We start from the raw sequence: 17,106 nt of genomic DNA on the forward strand, positions 1-17,106 counted from the left end.
AGGAAGGGAGCATCATTTGTATGGCATAGGGAAGATCTGAGCCGTCCATTTATGAAAGTGGGCTGACAACAGCCGTCCATCTGTGGGAGGGATACTTGAAGTCGTAAATTTGGGTGGATTCGAGTGGCCGTCATCCAATGGGCCCAATATTCAATAATGAAGGCCCAACACATGGCACCACCCCCCTCCCATCATATGTAATGTGCATATCTTTACACTAACCATCACCGATCTGAAAAATGAAACTCGTATAGCTAGATATACTAAAAATGCCGCCGTGAGCATTGGAAGAGACATGTGTTGTGGTGGCTGTTATTGGCGATGAACGAAAATTAACCCTAAACTCGAATCAAATTTAATGGAATTTTCGATCCTCTTGTATTAGCGAAGAGATAGGTCAACCCTTTGAGTTTAATCAAATAGGTAATTAATAGTTAGTCCAATTTAAAACCAGATGAACAAAAAGTAACCCTAAACTCGAATTAAATTTATTGAAATTTTCAGTCCTCTTGTATGGACGATGAGATAGGTCAATTCTTTGATAGTAATGTCACATTTAATCGAATAGGTGATTAACGGTTAGTACAATTTGAAACCAAAATCATGAGTAATTGGTTTAATAAAATTGGGACAAGCGGTTTTCATACTATGGGCACCAAAATCAATTGGATCGACGATTTTCGAACCTACATGAATATGTGATTGTACACATATATTTTAATATATGATGCACATTGGGACACCAAATTAAGCCGATTGGATTAACATGGATGAATCTAGCATGTTTGGATTATAAATAGTGTACCTATTGCGTTTTATACTAGTAGACGAATAAAGTTGAATAGAATAATTTAATATTATTTTGATATAACTTGTTTTCATTGATATTTATATGATTCTCAATTGAAGGCAAACATCGATGAAAACAAATGTGGGTGGTTGAAGTTGGGAGAAAAAACGACATTTAGCGTGGGGGATTGGAGTTGCAAAAAATCCTTAATTTCATTTTTTTTTCACACTTGTATAAATCTCATTGTTTTTTTCTCTATGGCAAAGTTTTCTATGTGACATGTTCATAGAGGCACGTAGGCCTGAAAATTTAATCCGCGGGTTTCGGGTTTTTTCGACCCAGTCCCAATACCCAACGGGTTTTGGGTACCCGAAATCCGAAATTATGGGTTCAGATATGGGTTTGGGTAGTTAATGTTAGAATTTTTCGGGTTTAGGGTACCCGACCAATACCCGATTAAACCCGATTAATTATGTATTTGTGATAAGTATTTTTATTTAGTATAGGGCCTATGGCTCGTAGGGTAAATCTAGGGTAATTTTATTTAATCACATGTAGATTTAATTCTTCTTTACATTCGTGTTTGGTTCATGTTGCATTATTTATGTTCTTTCATGTTGCATTATTTATGTTCTTACTTGTTATCTTTTGAAAATACTGTAGTATATATTTAATTAGTTATTCTTTCTCCATTTTATTTACATGTTCATTTAATGTCTTAAAAAATTATTTTAATCCCTTTTATGTTTCAAATTATACCAAAAAAAAGTTATTTTAAAATTAAATAGTGCCTATTTGTCTAATGTCTATGTCTATTTTATATAATATAGAATTATTGTCAATAAGTAGTAAGTATTGTGTTATTTTTAATAATTTCTATTCTCATCACAATTTAATTTATACTATAAAAGAATAAATTTTATAATATAATAATTCCGGGTTTATGGGTACCCGATTAGTTGTAGTTGGGTTCGGGTACCTACATCGGGTATTAGGGTAACCGAATTCATATACGGGTCGGGATTTCGGGTTCGGGTATCTAAATTTTCGGGTTTGGGTACCCGCGGGTACCCGAATTTACACCCCTAGAGGCATGGAACCTCAATTATTATTGAATCAACATTTTATTTCGGTTTAATAATTATAATAAAAAGTTAATACAGTAATAATTTAATAGTCTTATTAATGCTTAAACTCTATTCATTATTATTCTTTTTCATATTAGATGGAGAAACGAGATTTAGAAATATCTTTTATTGAACCATTAGCAAATGAATTGATATTTATTTATATATGAAAAGTCAAATTATAGTTGAATAACATCCATTTTCTTGAATTTTCGGAACTTTCTCCATCGCACCCTGATGAAAAGAACTTGTCGCTGTCTCGGCTGTGCCACCGGAAGCTCTGGATATCTTGTATAAATCCAACCACGACTAAGAAAATTTCCAAGATTAAAAAAGTATTAATAAAAGTTGGAAGTATTAATTACAAAAAGGGGAATCAAGCACATGATGTGGTGCTAAATATGAATAAAATTTGGTTCCTAGGATGAAACGAGATTAGGATTTTAGGCCTACAACTTATTCTTAGCACGCTTTTTCGCTTTTGTGTGAAAGTCGCATGCCGCTAGCGGACAAAAAATCCATTAGGTCAATGTTTATCATTGAATTATGCATTTTATTGTCCCACATACTATACAACTCCAAACATGCTACATAATGATGTTTCACACTTCTTTCTAATCTTAATATTTAAACAAGGTTGATTGAATAAGGTAAAATTAAAACCAAATTTAGTTTATGAGTAGTTAAAAACATTGATCAAAATGAAAATAAAGTAAATGTAATTAGTAGTACAGGCATGTGATCAAGTCAATAAGTGAAATTCTGTCAAAAATTAAAACAATTCTCAGTTAATGGATCTTGTAATGTAACTGTTAGATTGATGCCACATGTCATCTAATAATGTAGATTGTGTAGTCTAATAATGTAGCTCGACTAATAATGTAACGCCCCTAGTAGTATATACTATGAACTAGTAGTCAGTCATCCACTTAATGACTTAGGTTTAAATCACTACAACAATAATAATTGAATAACATTTTGGGCATTACTCATAACACACAATTCATATACATATACTTATGATTTGGATCATCTTTTTAGTAAGTGAGGTGGAAATGTTTATCGATCTCTCCGTCTTCTAATAAATGTCTCAGATTTTTTAATACGTCACAGTAAGATATCAAACTTTCATTTAAAAAAACTAAATTATCATGTTATTAATACATCCCACTATTTTCTTTTCTCTTCATTAATAATTTAATTATCTTTTTTTTTTCCTTCCATCAACATATTTAACAAATGTGACATCTTAATCCAACGGAGGAAGTATATATTTGTATAGTCTAGGTTGTCCAAGACAAAACACTATTTTGCAATAAAATTTTGTGGAAATGATATGCTCGACAAATTAAATTTGAGAGGACACATGTAGCCCGAGGCTAGGGTTGAAATTTATGTTTAGGCTTTGACAAATTAGATTTGCGATTGTTCACTTTGAATCTTAACCTACTTATGTTACATCTCGATTTAATTTAATTTAGTCAAATTCATTAATAAGGTCATGAGCTAACTATAAATATGTGTTTATCATATCACATGTACTTTTAAAGTGATAATATGGAGTAGTTATGTAATTAACTCTCGTCTATAACCAAGATTACGACGGATTTAAAACCATTTTATATATATAAAAAAATATCAACATTCACATGCACAATTTAATTTTTGTAGAAAAATAATAAGCCATCATTTGATCCTAATTCCACTATTGGAGTAAAATTCTGGTAATAAAAACTGATACAAGTTGAAAATAATGAGATTATCTATACGATTATACGATAAACAAAATTAATAAATTTCAAAATTTGGATAATATTGATAAAACCACTTAATTAAGATATGAAAGATTCAATCATTATTAATCCAAAAAAAAAAATGCAAATATGTTATCTAATGTTATCAAGCAAGAAGCTAAGATTGCTTTAGCTAGTTGAATAGCTACTATTTTATTATAACAAAACCACAAGTCTAACTTGGTTCAATCTCAATGCACATGAAAAATATTGTACAAATTAATAGAACCCAGATGTTCAATACTTTTACAAAAGAAATTTCAACAAAAACTCTATATCCAAAAAAGGGAAATATCCTACAAAAGAGAGATCCATCCAAGTTAATAAAACTTCCCTGAAATTTAGCATCAACTGCTCCTCTCCAGCAAGATTTCAAGTAAAAACTACATTTACCTTAAAAAACTAGAGGCAATATGACACCTTCCTGTTTGAGGAGGAGAGCTGCAATCGCGTTCCTTCCCGGCTTCTATCCAGCACCGGTGGTGAGACGATTGCTGCATCTTTCTCTTTGAGAGGGGGGTAAAAAATAAAAGAAATTTAGAAGGTGAAGGTAGGAAAAGATGGAGAAGGAAGCAGTTTTTTTTTGCGGAGGTGCAACGACATATCTGCTCTCTTGTGAAATTCTACGTATGACCACTTTGGGACCCTGACAGCGATAGACGTGAGAAAATGGAAGCGCCTCAATCCGTGGCGGAGGAGCTTAGTTTTATGCATAGTACATGTACAGGCTATTTGCAGCAGCACAGGCGATTGAGTTTTCGGAGGGATGCCACGCCAAGTGGAGTAGCTTTGTGGTGAAATCGAAGGAGTTCCCGTTTGCATCAACTCCCGGACTCTCTGCACCTGCACGATATTATAAACCAGTGTTGTTTTGGTTTTGGAAAAAAACGGAAAATAACATGAAAAGTTTGGTAATGGGAAAGGGTACCTCTTCGGACAACACGGGTGATGCTACTGCCCAGTGATCGGGAAGGCCTTGATGGGGTCTGGACCTGCCTTCTGGGGTACAAAATGAAGAATGATTTTCAGCAATAAGAAAAATACTACTCCAAGTACATGTAATATTCTAATAAGAACCTCATCGGGTTTTTGCTGGCTTCCAGTGTTGTAGCCTCCGTACTCCCAGGAGCACAACCAAATACACGGAAAAGATTGCTGAAAAAATAAATAAGTTTACTTGCATTTTCTTACTTACAGAACATGAAAAGGAAAACAACTAATTAGATATTTAAGATACCTGTAAGAACCAGTTGCCACTCGAAGGCCGTCACCACTCAAGCAGCACTCGAATTTGTCAAAAATGGAATCATTTTCATACAGGTCACATAACTGGACATCAGCAGAGTAAAATTTGATCAGTTCAACTACATTTGTTGTAAACCGTTGGATTTTTTTTTTTAAATAGAGTAGAGAGCCTACCTTTGGTCTCAAATATTCATGAACCTGGAAAGTCGACACTGGACCAGAATCCATATTAATATCCCATAACTGAAGCAAAACGTGGAACAGGAACATGAATGGAGGATGACGGTTATCATTAAATAAGACTATTGCATGCTAATGTTAAAATGCAGAAACCCGCAGCGAGCTAGAGAAGGCTAACTTCTAGAACTATGTATCTATCTAAATCTGATGTTATTTATTCACTAGTATATTAGTATAATATCCAGCACCAAAAACTACAATATAACGAATTTACAAATCCTGCCAGCATACAAGTATTAGTCATTTGGCAAACTTATTCCTTCACCTTCACCGGGTAAATGAAAGGTGAAGTAAATTAAACGATAACAAATAAGAAACCTGAAATAATTGGAAATTTGGAACATAACTGGCTAAAGAAGCGTACCTTAAGGGTCATGTAATCGCGACTGAGTATGTATCTGCCATCCTTTGCAAATTTAATATCTGATATTGAAGCAATTATCTCAGTGAAAAAGGATCTCGATCCGGGTGCCTCATGTTCCTCAAATCTGTTTATTGATGGAATGTCAACGTCTCAAAAATAAATAGCACATTCCTAAGCAAGGCAGAACAAAGTTGAAGAACACTGTTTCGACAAGAAAATAACTTAAAAAGTCTCAGAAGTCACAACCATCCAAGATTTGATCAGATTGCTATAAAAGTTGCTGAACAGACAAAACAATGAGATCATATAACAAAAATACAAATCGCTAGAATGAAACTTACAGCTTAGAATGTGAATCACATAAGGCAGACTGCCTCAGATCAATCAGACGAATTGATCCTTTTGAACTACTATATGCTAACGTGTTGCAATGAGTAGGATGAAACTCTGCTGATGTGATCACCTCTGCAATGAGAAATGGTAATGGTCAATCAATCGCGATCCTGTATCCTACCCAACAGAAACAGCAGAATGACTTACCCGTTAAATCTTCCATATTTGAGGGTTTCACATCAACAATATTGAAACTTTGATTGCTTATTTCCAAGTTCCAAAGATTAACCCGCAGGTCATCAGCTGATATAAATGTTTCACCATCACTGCAGAGCATAAAAAGATAAAGAATTAGACCAGAAATCAAGAAAAATATTTATCAGAAAGATATAGAGCATAAAAGTGCTAACAAGCATGTCATACAATTGCAGAATGCTTAAAATGTCAAAATCCTGTCTCTACCTCTTATGTGTAGAGGTTTTCAAGCATGAAATGTATTTTTATGTAGGACAAAAGCAATTGCTCAATTTTCTCCTAATCTAATGCCGGCAAAATGTTTTAGTAATAAGTGTCAACACAATATAAAGTAGGAATTGACTTACTACAGTATGGATCATTAAGTCTGATTATACTATTTTTATTAGAATATAACTGAGATCAAATCCAATCATTTAACGAAACATTTCCAAGAAAACAAATTAGTTACTTTATATTTTATCCCTTGGTCAAATCAAGTTCAATAGCATAAAACTTTTACAGAAACTGTACAGAAAACGTTTCTCAAAGCACATCAGTGTGAGGGGGTAAATAAGCAGAAATTGGAAAGATACATGTATCGAGTTGCTCATGCTACTTACTAAAGTTCTTTGACGAGTCTAATCAACTCAATGAACAAAAAAGACGCATTTCTTTTCCTCCATCTGTAGTTCGAAAATACTCAACCAAACTATGAAACATAAGTAGGCTTTCAGTTTCTGGAACAATTAAATTTGATCAGGCCATTCCACCTCAAAGGGGCAGGCAACATTAAGGGGTATAAGATAACTGGACAATAAAACTTGTATTCAAAACTCTGCATTTTGAAAAAAAAAATAATACTACTAATTTCTAGGACATTGACATATATAGCAAGGTAAAATAATATGAGTATTCACCTGTTATTTGAGATAGAATTAATGTGGTAATCATGTGCATGGGCATATACTCTCCTACATCTTGCAACAAGATTTGTCTCATAGCTTGCGACCTACAAATTGCACGATCAAGCATTAGAATAAGAAGAGTGGGTGAGAAGTAGAATTCAGTGGGAATTAAACACAAAGACCATATAAACAGTAAGCACCCAAGTTAAAGAGCACCCAAATTTTTTATTTCTAAAAATGAACACAACATTTAGTGGAACACTTTGCTAGTTCACTTTAATGAAAATGTGAAACTCTAGCTTGGTTTGGTTGAGTACAAATACCACTGGTAACCGCAGGGAGGAGATGCCCCCAGGTGGAAAGGACAAGTCCTTGCCCAATGAATTGTTAGATCGGTCAGGATAGCTTCCATTAGGAACACCTTGCTTCGGACCAGAAGAAACACTGGAACTTGCAATGCTACCATTTCCAGAACCTTTAAATGTGTCCGCATTCATATCAGAAATCTTTTTGACTTTCTTCTCTTGGACCTGTTGACAGTACAAGATTAGAGTAATGCAGAGAGGAGGAGCCAAGGAAACAAAATAAAACAATGAACATCTTTATAATAATTATCATTATATTTCTCGAAAATGTAACATATCTCCAATTGTATTTGATTTCTTTCACAGACCATGTGCTTGGCCATGAGTGGATTTATGTAATAGAAACTCAGATCATTTCACCTTCCAAAATTTGATGGTTTTGTCATTAGTAGACAAAAGAAACAGAGCACCATTAGCTGCCTGACACCAGCGAATCTTGTTGATTTTCTCCTCGATCTCTAAACTTTTGAGATAATCGAACTGATAAGGAAACATGCAAACATCATCAGAATGACTAGGCCCTTCTATTCAACTTACTATTAAGAAAATAGGACAGCAAGAAAAGGAAAAGAATTTAAGGAACTTGCTTAATAGGAACAAAGATACTCATTGAATGAAACAAGGTTCACATATCTGAAATATTTACATGCAAATACCATGGTGCAGAAAGCAAAAAAACAATAGCAGATAAGCAAGTGCCAAGAAAATACCTCAGGTTCATGGCTCTGGAATTCAGTTTTGTAGCGGAACTCAGGATGCCGACCAACTGAACAGTCCATCCTCTCTAAGTCTCTACGATTCCGCCCATGCTGCAAACAAATTTTTGAAAGCTAAAATGTCCGAAACATATAGCAGAGTACACATAAAATGGAAGCTTTTTGGGGAGTTGGACTTTCACCTCTTTTGAGTCAGTCCTTTCAAATAACACAACCCTTCCACCACGGTCACCAGTGGCTAGATGGTCACCTGTTTTATCGAACTCAATTGCTGATATGATATCAACTGCAGATGTTGAAAGAAAAAAAAGGTAAAAACTCAGTTCTGTACTCTTCAGCAATCTTGGAATCTTTGCTGATGCCAAGTCAATTTAACCGACGCGGACTACTAATAATAAGGAATAACCATCATGTGAAAGACCCAAAGTAAGTTGCAGCCAAATCTTCCAAGATACTTAGAAGTTATAATACAGGCACAAGTTTACAACATGTATGCACAGCATGTAGCAATACTAAGATTCCTACACGTTTCAGTAACTGTAAATTCTTCATATTCTCTTCTGATAGCCAAAAGAGTAGAGAGAAGCACTAGCACTGCAGTGCGTAATAAATTAGAAAAAGTTTGAAGTAGATAACTGCTGTTCAGGCAGTGTCTGGAAGGGTTGTCTGCAAAGTGCAAACTCAATAAAAAGATTCAATTTTTTTATTCTTATTTCTTACACACACAAGAAAAGACATCCAAACTGATTACTAATACATATGAGACAACATCAGTATGTTCATCTCCTAATCCAGAATCTCAGTAGCAAAAACAACCGAAGTTTAAAAAAACCTAGCACTTGAACAATGATTATGTGTTCACTCATTTGATCATTATCGCTACACCAGTCCTTAATGAAGGCTGTCAAAATTTGAACCCACCCCTTTTTTAGTATTTGTGTTCTTTTTCTTTAATAATATAGAGGGAACGATATCAGGCAGGAGCAATCAATGCTGTAATGATGAGATTGGACTAATAATTTCCTTTTACACAGAACTAGTTTGTGCTCAAGGTTCTTTGCGCATATATCTGAGAATGCCATAATCCCAAAATGTGCATTGATCATACGTATGCATTACATACTGTACAGTGAATGCATCTTATGAGTCTCTCCAAGATCAAGAGTCAGCATATTCTGACAAACACTCTACCACAAAGATTGGAACTTTAAGGAAGCCATGTATCATCTTATGACGCATCCTCTATCGAATTACTCAATACTACAAAAATGAATAAATGCTAAGGAGACCATATCAACTACTGCGACTTCTCAGATGAGCATACGCTAGTTGATTGATCAATAATCAACCAAACTGACTCGATACATGAAACAAAGGGAGCAAGGTTATAGACGCAGCTTCAACAGTACCTCAGCTGCTGCATGCAGTGAGCTAATAAGCAAATATGACTCTATCAACATAAAAAATGAAGCTTGCAGTTCAAGCCATAATCTTAATAAATCCAGACTCGTGATTAACAATAAGGTTCAAAAGCCATGGCAAAGACAACAATACGCAGACATTGAAGTTGAAGGAAACTCTAAAACTAGCAACACCAGAAATCACAAAATGACAGTGACATTCAAATTAAACAATGAACTCGATCCGCTTTACACCTCTGGATCATCTCTCAACACTGACATGCAAATCATACACTGAAATTACCAATCAATCCCCATTAATTCATCCCCAAAAAAGCCATTATCGATCCAAAAACAGATCAAATCAACAGATCCAAACTCAGAGCAAACAAAATCCCTAATTCATCATTTACCTTCTTGCACTTCCTCGCCGGCCGTCCTCTCGCCGAAGACCTGAGAGAATTTCCAGTCGAGCGGCGCCGCAGCTGATGCCACCTCTCCACCACCGCCACCGCCACCACCGTCCATTTTTTCTCCAACACTCGGGAAATCAGAAATGAAAGCAACAGCAATATAATAAGAAGAAACCTCACAAAACAACAACTAATTTTGCTATTCCGGTTCCTGTTTTCACTTCATTGAAAAAAGCAATCCGATTTAGGTTTAGGAATCAAACGGAGATCGGAGCAGCAACGGAATGTTGGATTCAGATTCGGACATTTTTCGCCGGAGGGTGCATATGCAAATACAACATCGATTAGTACAAAACAGAAACGAGGATGCAGATTTTCTCTCTCTATGTGTAGATATAATGATTTGTACGTATAGAGAGTGGGAAAATGTTTTTCCTCTTTCAATAATTTACCGTTTTTCTTTTATTCACAGAGGCACTATGCTTTCTCCCTCTTCATGAAATAAGTGCATTTCTCTCTTTCTTTTTATATATTTTCCCCCATTTCCTGCAAATCTAACCTTTGGTAGAACATGATACCAATTCTATAAATAAAAATCGATACTTTATTTAAAAAAATATTTTAAACTCTAGATTTATGTTTGTAATCTTGCATCAAAGCTAGTTCAAATACTTTCATGATATAAGTAATCATAAAATAAATTTTAAAAATTTAAAATTTATGAATCCGATTACTTTTCTATTGAGTCGTAGTAAAAAAATCAAGTCTTGTTCATAAAAACGGTGTCTTGGGAACTTCGTGTCTATCGTGTCAATGGATTCTATCGAAGCTAGCTCACCCCATTCGCGACATTTGAGGATTAATGAGATAGGATCGATAGACGCAAGCCACTATCTCAGGTCGTATATGTATCGACCTAGTTAACTTCATCGTGCCAACGATTGATGAGGCGTATAAGACCAAGCACCGGAAAAACTGTTTGATGTTGAAGATGGGCGGAGAGTGATAGTTAAGGAATGAAAGTTGCAGAATACCACACATTAAATGAAGAAAAGTTACAACAATCAATGCATTTTAAGCATAAAAAGGTGAAGCAGTCTACAAACATGATTTGTGGAATTAGAAAATTTCAATGTCTCAGCAATTGAACAAATGTAGTGTTGGATGTAGAAACCTAGACTAAAATAGAAAGGATTAATTTTAATTCGAACAATGAATAATCAGGTCGGCCTACAGCTACATGGCGATGTCGCGGGCCTTGTACATACAGATGTAAGCCATATGCCAATCACCTGAAAATTGAGGAAAATGTTGCGTTAGTAAATGTATGTGTAGGGAAAGAGGAGATCTGTGCGACGTGCTTACCGCCTCCAGATAGTTTGGTGATGTCTTCCTCTCGTTGTGGAATTGGATTATCATCATCGAATTGAATCCATTTTCCTATGGTTGCACGGAGATGTACAGTTAAGTAATCTGATAGAGAATAGTATGACACTATAAGTAAACAATGGTCTATCTAAAAACAAACCATTTTCTTGTTTAACCCAGGCAACGTAATGCCCGGAATCAGCGCTTCTACCCTTGTGTGTGAGCACTGCAACCAAATCGTATATTCCTGTCGAGTGTTTCTCTTTCTCAGGGGGAGCACCTATAAGGAGAAAGCAAGTCAACAGATGCAGGGCAGTCGAGAAATCAGTTCAAGTTAAGCTCATTATATTGTTCTATAAACAGGCCATTTAAGATTCCCACGAAATTTAAACACAGAATGCCGCTAGTGTGGTTTGTTCTAATGCAACCCTCGAATAATAACTGTGTATTTCATTGGTATTTTCCAATTTCTCGAAGGATGAATACCTTCTCCAGTAGGTGCAGATACAGAGGAAGCCCCGCTTGCATTTGATGATCCCTGCATAGGAAACAAAAACTCAATCCGGATCTTAAAGTAAGTATGTGCGCATATGGTAGTAGCTCTTTTTCTATTGCATCGGGCTTTACTCCCTAGCCAGATAGATTGCTTACCTCAGCATCAGTCATCTTAACATCGCTGTCCTTTGTCGAGCTACTTTCATTAGTTTTCAGACCAGCCTTCTTCCCTTCCTCATCTCGTAGAACCTAAATGGTGGGGTTTGAGATGAGCATACAATCACCAGTAAACATAACAGAGAACTACAGAGGAAAAGAGTGGGACAGTGTTACTTAGTGCATAAACTAGTACCCGTCTAGGAAGTTCCAATCTCTTGCGAAGATCATCAGAACACAAATCATACACATCTAACGACAATGGGTAGTCCACTTTCTGCAAATCACAATTAGTTTGGCATGATGAGCTGAGCCAATGATGACAAAAATTTGTATCATCTACAATTCAGACTAGTTAAATCTACTGACAAATCTGAGTAAAATCAAATTTGGATTTCCATGATAGAAAGAATGATCTAGAAAAGAAGTGATACTGTGACAGTAATTCATTAAGTAAAGAATATTTTGAAATGTTCCTATGTTTAAAGAATATTTTGAAATGTTCCTATGTTCCTTTGATAGTTTACTCTTACTGAAATAGCAAGTTATCATTATGTATATGTTATGGATCGGCTAGTGTACCTGATTTACACGACTAATTAAATAGACTATAGGTTGTAGTTATGATTTTTCGGTTTTATATCTTTCAAGTTTCAATCATGGATTTCACCATCAGGGGATTTAACAAGAAAGGACTAAGGATACTACCCTCAGAATCTTGGCCTTCTGGTTTGTTTCTCTTTTCCAGAAAAAACGGACAAATTGAACGGTCAGATATCTGTTATTGACAGCAAAAGATAAGTCAACTTCCAAAACCCAGAACTTTACAATAAAAAGGTAATACACACATTTATATGCATACGTGTGTGTGTGTGTGTGTGTGTGTGTCGAGAGCAAAGATGTGCATAGCATTGCAGGTGAACAGAAAATTAAGACTGAATTAGTCCGTACTACCTTGGCAAGTCATTTATGTGAGAATCTTTAGTGTACACAGCAGTCCGACCAAGAGAAGGCGAAGACTTCTCCAATTCTGATTTCAGGGCCTGAACATATACAATTTGACAATGGTTATCATACCACATGGACTTGATGTGCGGTTATCGAAACAAGGCGAATATGCAACTCGGTAATTGAATTTTTTCCGCCAAAAAAAAGAAGGGAATGGAAGCATTTTTAGTGAACAGCTACTCAAAACCCAATTTAAAAAAGATACGATGCAAAAACTCAGCAAATATTAGTGTAAGAACTTTTTACTAGACATCAAACTTACGCGCTTTAAACCTTCATGTAGATGGTTAACCTCCTGTGAAATATGGCATTTAAGCGAATAAACAGATTCCGTCTCCGTACTTTCTTCACCACTTTCAGCACAGTGGATCCTGGTCACAAATAACAATAATTGGTAATCTGAAGTAATAGCTCGTGACAATTTTAACAATTTTCTGTGAACTGGGTGTGAATTTTTCATAAAAATGTATGACTTATTCCATGAGTATCTTAGAGTGGAATTGTGCACCACGTCCCACGATCGGCAATAGATTTTGCTGACAAGTAAAGTACTCCTATGATTTATTCCATGAGTATCCTATTTAATTCATAAGGATGCTGGATGCGATTGACTCATGATGTCATGCAGTATCGTGAGTGTTATATATAACAAAAAAGAGATTAGTTACGTGACAACCGCCAGTTGATATAATGTAGTAGTAACTACTTCCAAACAATTTCTCAATGTGCTACAAATCGGAGTGCTAGAATTCTGAAACAAAAAGTCTTCGGGCAGAAGCTCTAGAAAACGTTGAATTCACATAGAACACTAACTTTTTTAAAATGATCATCGATCACTTAATATCAATTACGAGTTTCTATCAGGTTCTAGAAGCACATATCTTAAACTTAAAGCACATGAAATGTCAAATCCCTAATGAAGAATAATAATAGTAGAAGACACTCAGCAGACCTGCTAACAAGGTCGATACCAAAAAATTTCTTCAACGCATCAGCATCTTCACTGCAAAAGAAATGAATAAAAAAAGTAAATACATTTTTATGCAATGCCAATGAGAAGAAATATGAAATAATAAGAGGGCGAAACCTCATAAGAGGTAAAATAGTGTAATGAGACATGGTTGACGATAGTGACTTGAATCAGGATAGACAAAATGACTGCTAACACTTAACTAGTTGTTTCTTAATATTTAGAAGTTAGAACAGAAACATCAGCAAGTGTTTGAGACTTTGAGTATAACACAGCACAAGTGGGTTACCCAGAACTCGATGATCTGAGTGCCAACGAAAGGGTGAACAAAAGTTGTGTCCAACACTCTTCAGCATCCTAGAGAGAGAAGTTTCCAACTTTAAAAATCCATATGAGACAAAAGAAATTTTGTAAATTTGAAATCCTTGTTTGCATACCATACCTGCTGCATGTAAATTCCATTGTGAAGCTGCGCAAATTGAGGATACTTACTCCGCAAAGCCTACAAAAACAAATCACAGGTAAGAGAAAAGTCTAGAGAATGAACAAAATCAATAATATGAAAAAAAAGGCAGAGCTGCATTATCAAAGCTCATGTGAGAAGCAAGATAATGTTAATAGAGCTATTCTGCAATTACATCTCACAATAACATTTCAGTTGAGCTTTCAACAAAAGCTGTCCACTATGTATCAGTCCAACACTCTCTCTCCTTCCTTGTATATAGTTATCAGATAAAGAAAAAAACTGCTGAAGTCATGAAATTTCATGCAGCCTATCACCACAAAAGTAAGGGTAACAACCCTAATTGCCAAACCTTTTTTATAGACTACCGACTTCAGGAGTGAGGAGTTAGAAAAGCATGTATTCGAAAAAATCCAAAGCAGGCTATAAAGAAGAAACAGCCTTTCATCTCATACAAAAAGCAGTTATCTTTCTGTTTCACAGCATGCACAATATAGAAAAAGCTCATGAAAATAGGATTCAACATTGAGAATGATCCCAAGCACATGCGGATGAGTACAAATTTTGACCAGTTACCATGTAGTATTTTAAGAAGATCTAACCCAAAATTAAAACAATACGACATTGTTGTAAAAACTGAACCAAACCATACCGTTAAAAATCGCACAGGTGCCACTGGCCTGACATTTTTATCAAGTTCACTAAATAATTCCCTAGTTGCCACAGTCAATGAATGGGAAGACTGATCCACTGCATTGCTTCTTACCGGAGGAGGATACCTGAATAACGACAAGACAACATATTATAACTACAGTGGTAGAGTTGTGCGTTTTTTGGCAATCCTTTTTTTCATTTCAAGAGAAAACTCACTCTATCAAGGCAGATTTCAATTCTGGAACAGAATGCAAACATTGCAATGTGGAGTTCATATAACATGTGTTTCCCAGATTTACTAATCCAGCCGAATGGCCCTGAATCAAATATGAACATCTCCATTAAACAACTTCTTAAATTCACAAAAGTAAGTGTTGGTGCCAGCTAACTAAACATCTCTCAAGAAAGCATGCACAACTCTAACTAGCCAGAGATCTCAGTGTGTGTGAATCCTGGAGAAGGCAAGCCCTTGTTTTGGGTACTATTTCATTAAAGTTGAGGAAATATAAAGTGACTTACAACAGCAACAGCTTGTTCTTCTTCTGGCATGTCTTCTGCAAAAATAGGTCCTTTCTCTGGAGCCTTTACAATCTCATCCGCAGTTCCCATCATCATTAGTTTTTGGCCCTAAACAAACAGAGTTAGTTTGACTCAAGTTATTCTACAACTAAAAGAGTCTAATTCAATTAAGAAAACAATTACCTCTTTGATTCCTACTTTTGACCAATCTGAATCATCCTACACAGTCAAAAAGTAACTCATCAATTTTATGACCACCCACTATATTGAAATTCTCAATATTTCTCCCACTATAGAGTCAGAATAAACCATATTGTTATTGTTTGATATTATAATAAAAGAATGAAACTCATTGAAAGGTAAATAAGACGCCTTACACAATAAACAATCACTTCTATACCTTTAATAAGCCACCTTTGACCATAATCTTTTGTCTTTCGGGTGGAACTCCTGTTAAGTCATATAGCTGGCACTTGAAAACGTATGGGGGCTGGGTAGTGTCTACTTCCAGATTGGAAAACATTTCCTTCTGCCACTTTACATTTACTGAAAAATCATTATAAATTGTTAGGACTTAGGAGCAGCGACACCAAAAAAGAAAACACAAAACACAATACACAATCCCAAGTAAGCAGTTCAAGATAGTGAAGTTCCTTCCGTGAAAAGCATGTCAAGTTCAAAATGTAAGAGCTCTTAAATTTGCAACTTACGATCATTTAACATATAGTAGATTGCAACTGCATCATATATATATATATATATGTTTTTCACTATGATATTGAGACTTATACATTGCATAAATGCCAGTTGTTGCTACCATCCATCGTTAGTAAAACTATAAAGCTTAAACTATAGATATTGAATTCCAGAACACAGGCATTCAGCTCGACCTTTAGTTCGACGCTCAATTATCTCCGAATATTTCTGCCCCATTGAAAAACGGCAGTATCCCAGGGTGTATACAAAAATTAGTATTCTTTCCACTCCATATCAAATCGAGAGAGAGTTAACTAATCCCGGAAGCTCAAAAATTAAATTTTACCTAGCTTCTCAATCATGAATCAATTAATTTAACAATCAAATCTTCATCTTAACATAAACACATTCCAACTACGAGCACTATCAAAACCTAAAACTTGAACAACCATTCTCGACAGTGGCGGCAATTCAAAACCCCAAAACTAAACGGAGAAGAAAGCATTGGCGAATACAAATCGAAATTGTAATTAAACTGAGAATGAATAAGCATGTGTTGATCGTACCTTTCAACATGGCTGCGGATAAGTTGGGTGAGGAAAAGATCGAAGCTTTACTGTGTGTCGTGTGTGTTTCTTTAGCTTGCGCTGAAGGGCAACTGATTCTTTAGATTGATATATATAGTCAAAAATATTGTGTTGCCCGTTTAGGACTATAATTTAGAATTCAGTAAAATTCAATTAGATTTAGTGACAAAAATAAAAAAGTGAACTTTACAAAAATAAAAAAGTGAGCTTTACAATGGAATGATTTATTAACAAGAATTTAGAAAAAAAGGTTTTGACAAAT

The 17,106-nt window shown here is 35.3% G+C and overlaps 2 protein-coding genes across 2 annotated transcripts; both read right to left on the reverse strand.

Moving 5' to 3' along the window:
- Positions 1–3,905: 3,905 nt before the first annotated feature.
- Positions 3,906–10,417, reverse strand: LOC125205232 (serine/threonine protein phosphatase 2A 55 kDa regulatory subunit B beta isoform-like). Its single transcript, XM_048104062.1, has 14 exons — positions 9,929–10,417; positions 8,298–8,401; positions 8,110–8,208; positions 7,760–7,879; positions 7,358–7,564; positions 7,047–7,138; positions 6,100–6,218; positions 5,901–6,024; positions 5,560–5,683; positions 5,130–5,198; positions 4,948–5,039; positions 4,788–4,865; positions 4,639–4,709; positions 3,906–4,553 (listed from the first exon to the last, which is right to left on the reverse strand). Exons 1-14 carry the CDS (start codon positions 10,041–10,043, stop codon positions 4,417–4,419), a joined length of 1,551 nt encoding a protein of 516 aa, XP_047960019.1. The 5' UTR covers positions 10,044–10,417; the 3' UTR covers positions 3,906–4,416.
- A 556-nt stretch (positions 10,418–10,973) lies between these two features.
- On the reverse strand, positions 10,974–16,944 carry LOC125205233 (ubiquitin carboxyl-terminal hydrolase 6-like). The gene is made up of 18 exons (XM_048104063.1): positions 16,824–16,944; positions 15,962–16,107; positions 15,745–15,780; positions 15,562–15,669; positions 15,259–15,359; positions 15,041–15,167; positions 14,368–14,427; positions 14,215–14,282; positions 13,908–13,958; positions 13,218–13,326; positions 12,902–12,990; positions 12,656–12,725; positions 12,144–12,224; positions 11,948–12,040; positions 11,783–11,834; positions 11,457–11,576; positions 11,294–11,368; positions 10,974–11,220 (listed from the first exon to the last, which is right to left on the reverse strand). The coding sequence occupies exons 1-18, from the start codon at positions 16,831–16,833 to the stop codon at positions 11,165–11,167; spliced, it is 1,452 nt and encodes a 483-aa protein (XP_047960020.1). The 5' UTR covers positions 16,834–16,944; the 3' UTR covers positions 10,974–11,164.
- Between the last annotated feature and the right edge of the window lie 162 nt (positions 16,945–17,106).

The sequence above is a fragment of the Salvia hispanica genome, chromosome 2, assembly GCF_023119035.1.
Source record: "Salvia hispanica cultivar TCC Black 2014 chromosome 2, UniMelb_Shisp_WGS_1.0, whole genome shotgun sequence".
Lineage (NCBI taxonomy): Eukaryota > Viridiplantae > Streptophyta > Magnoliopsida > Lamiales > Lamiaceae > Salvia > Salvia hispanica.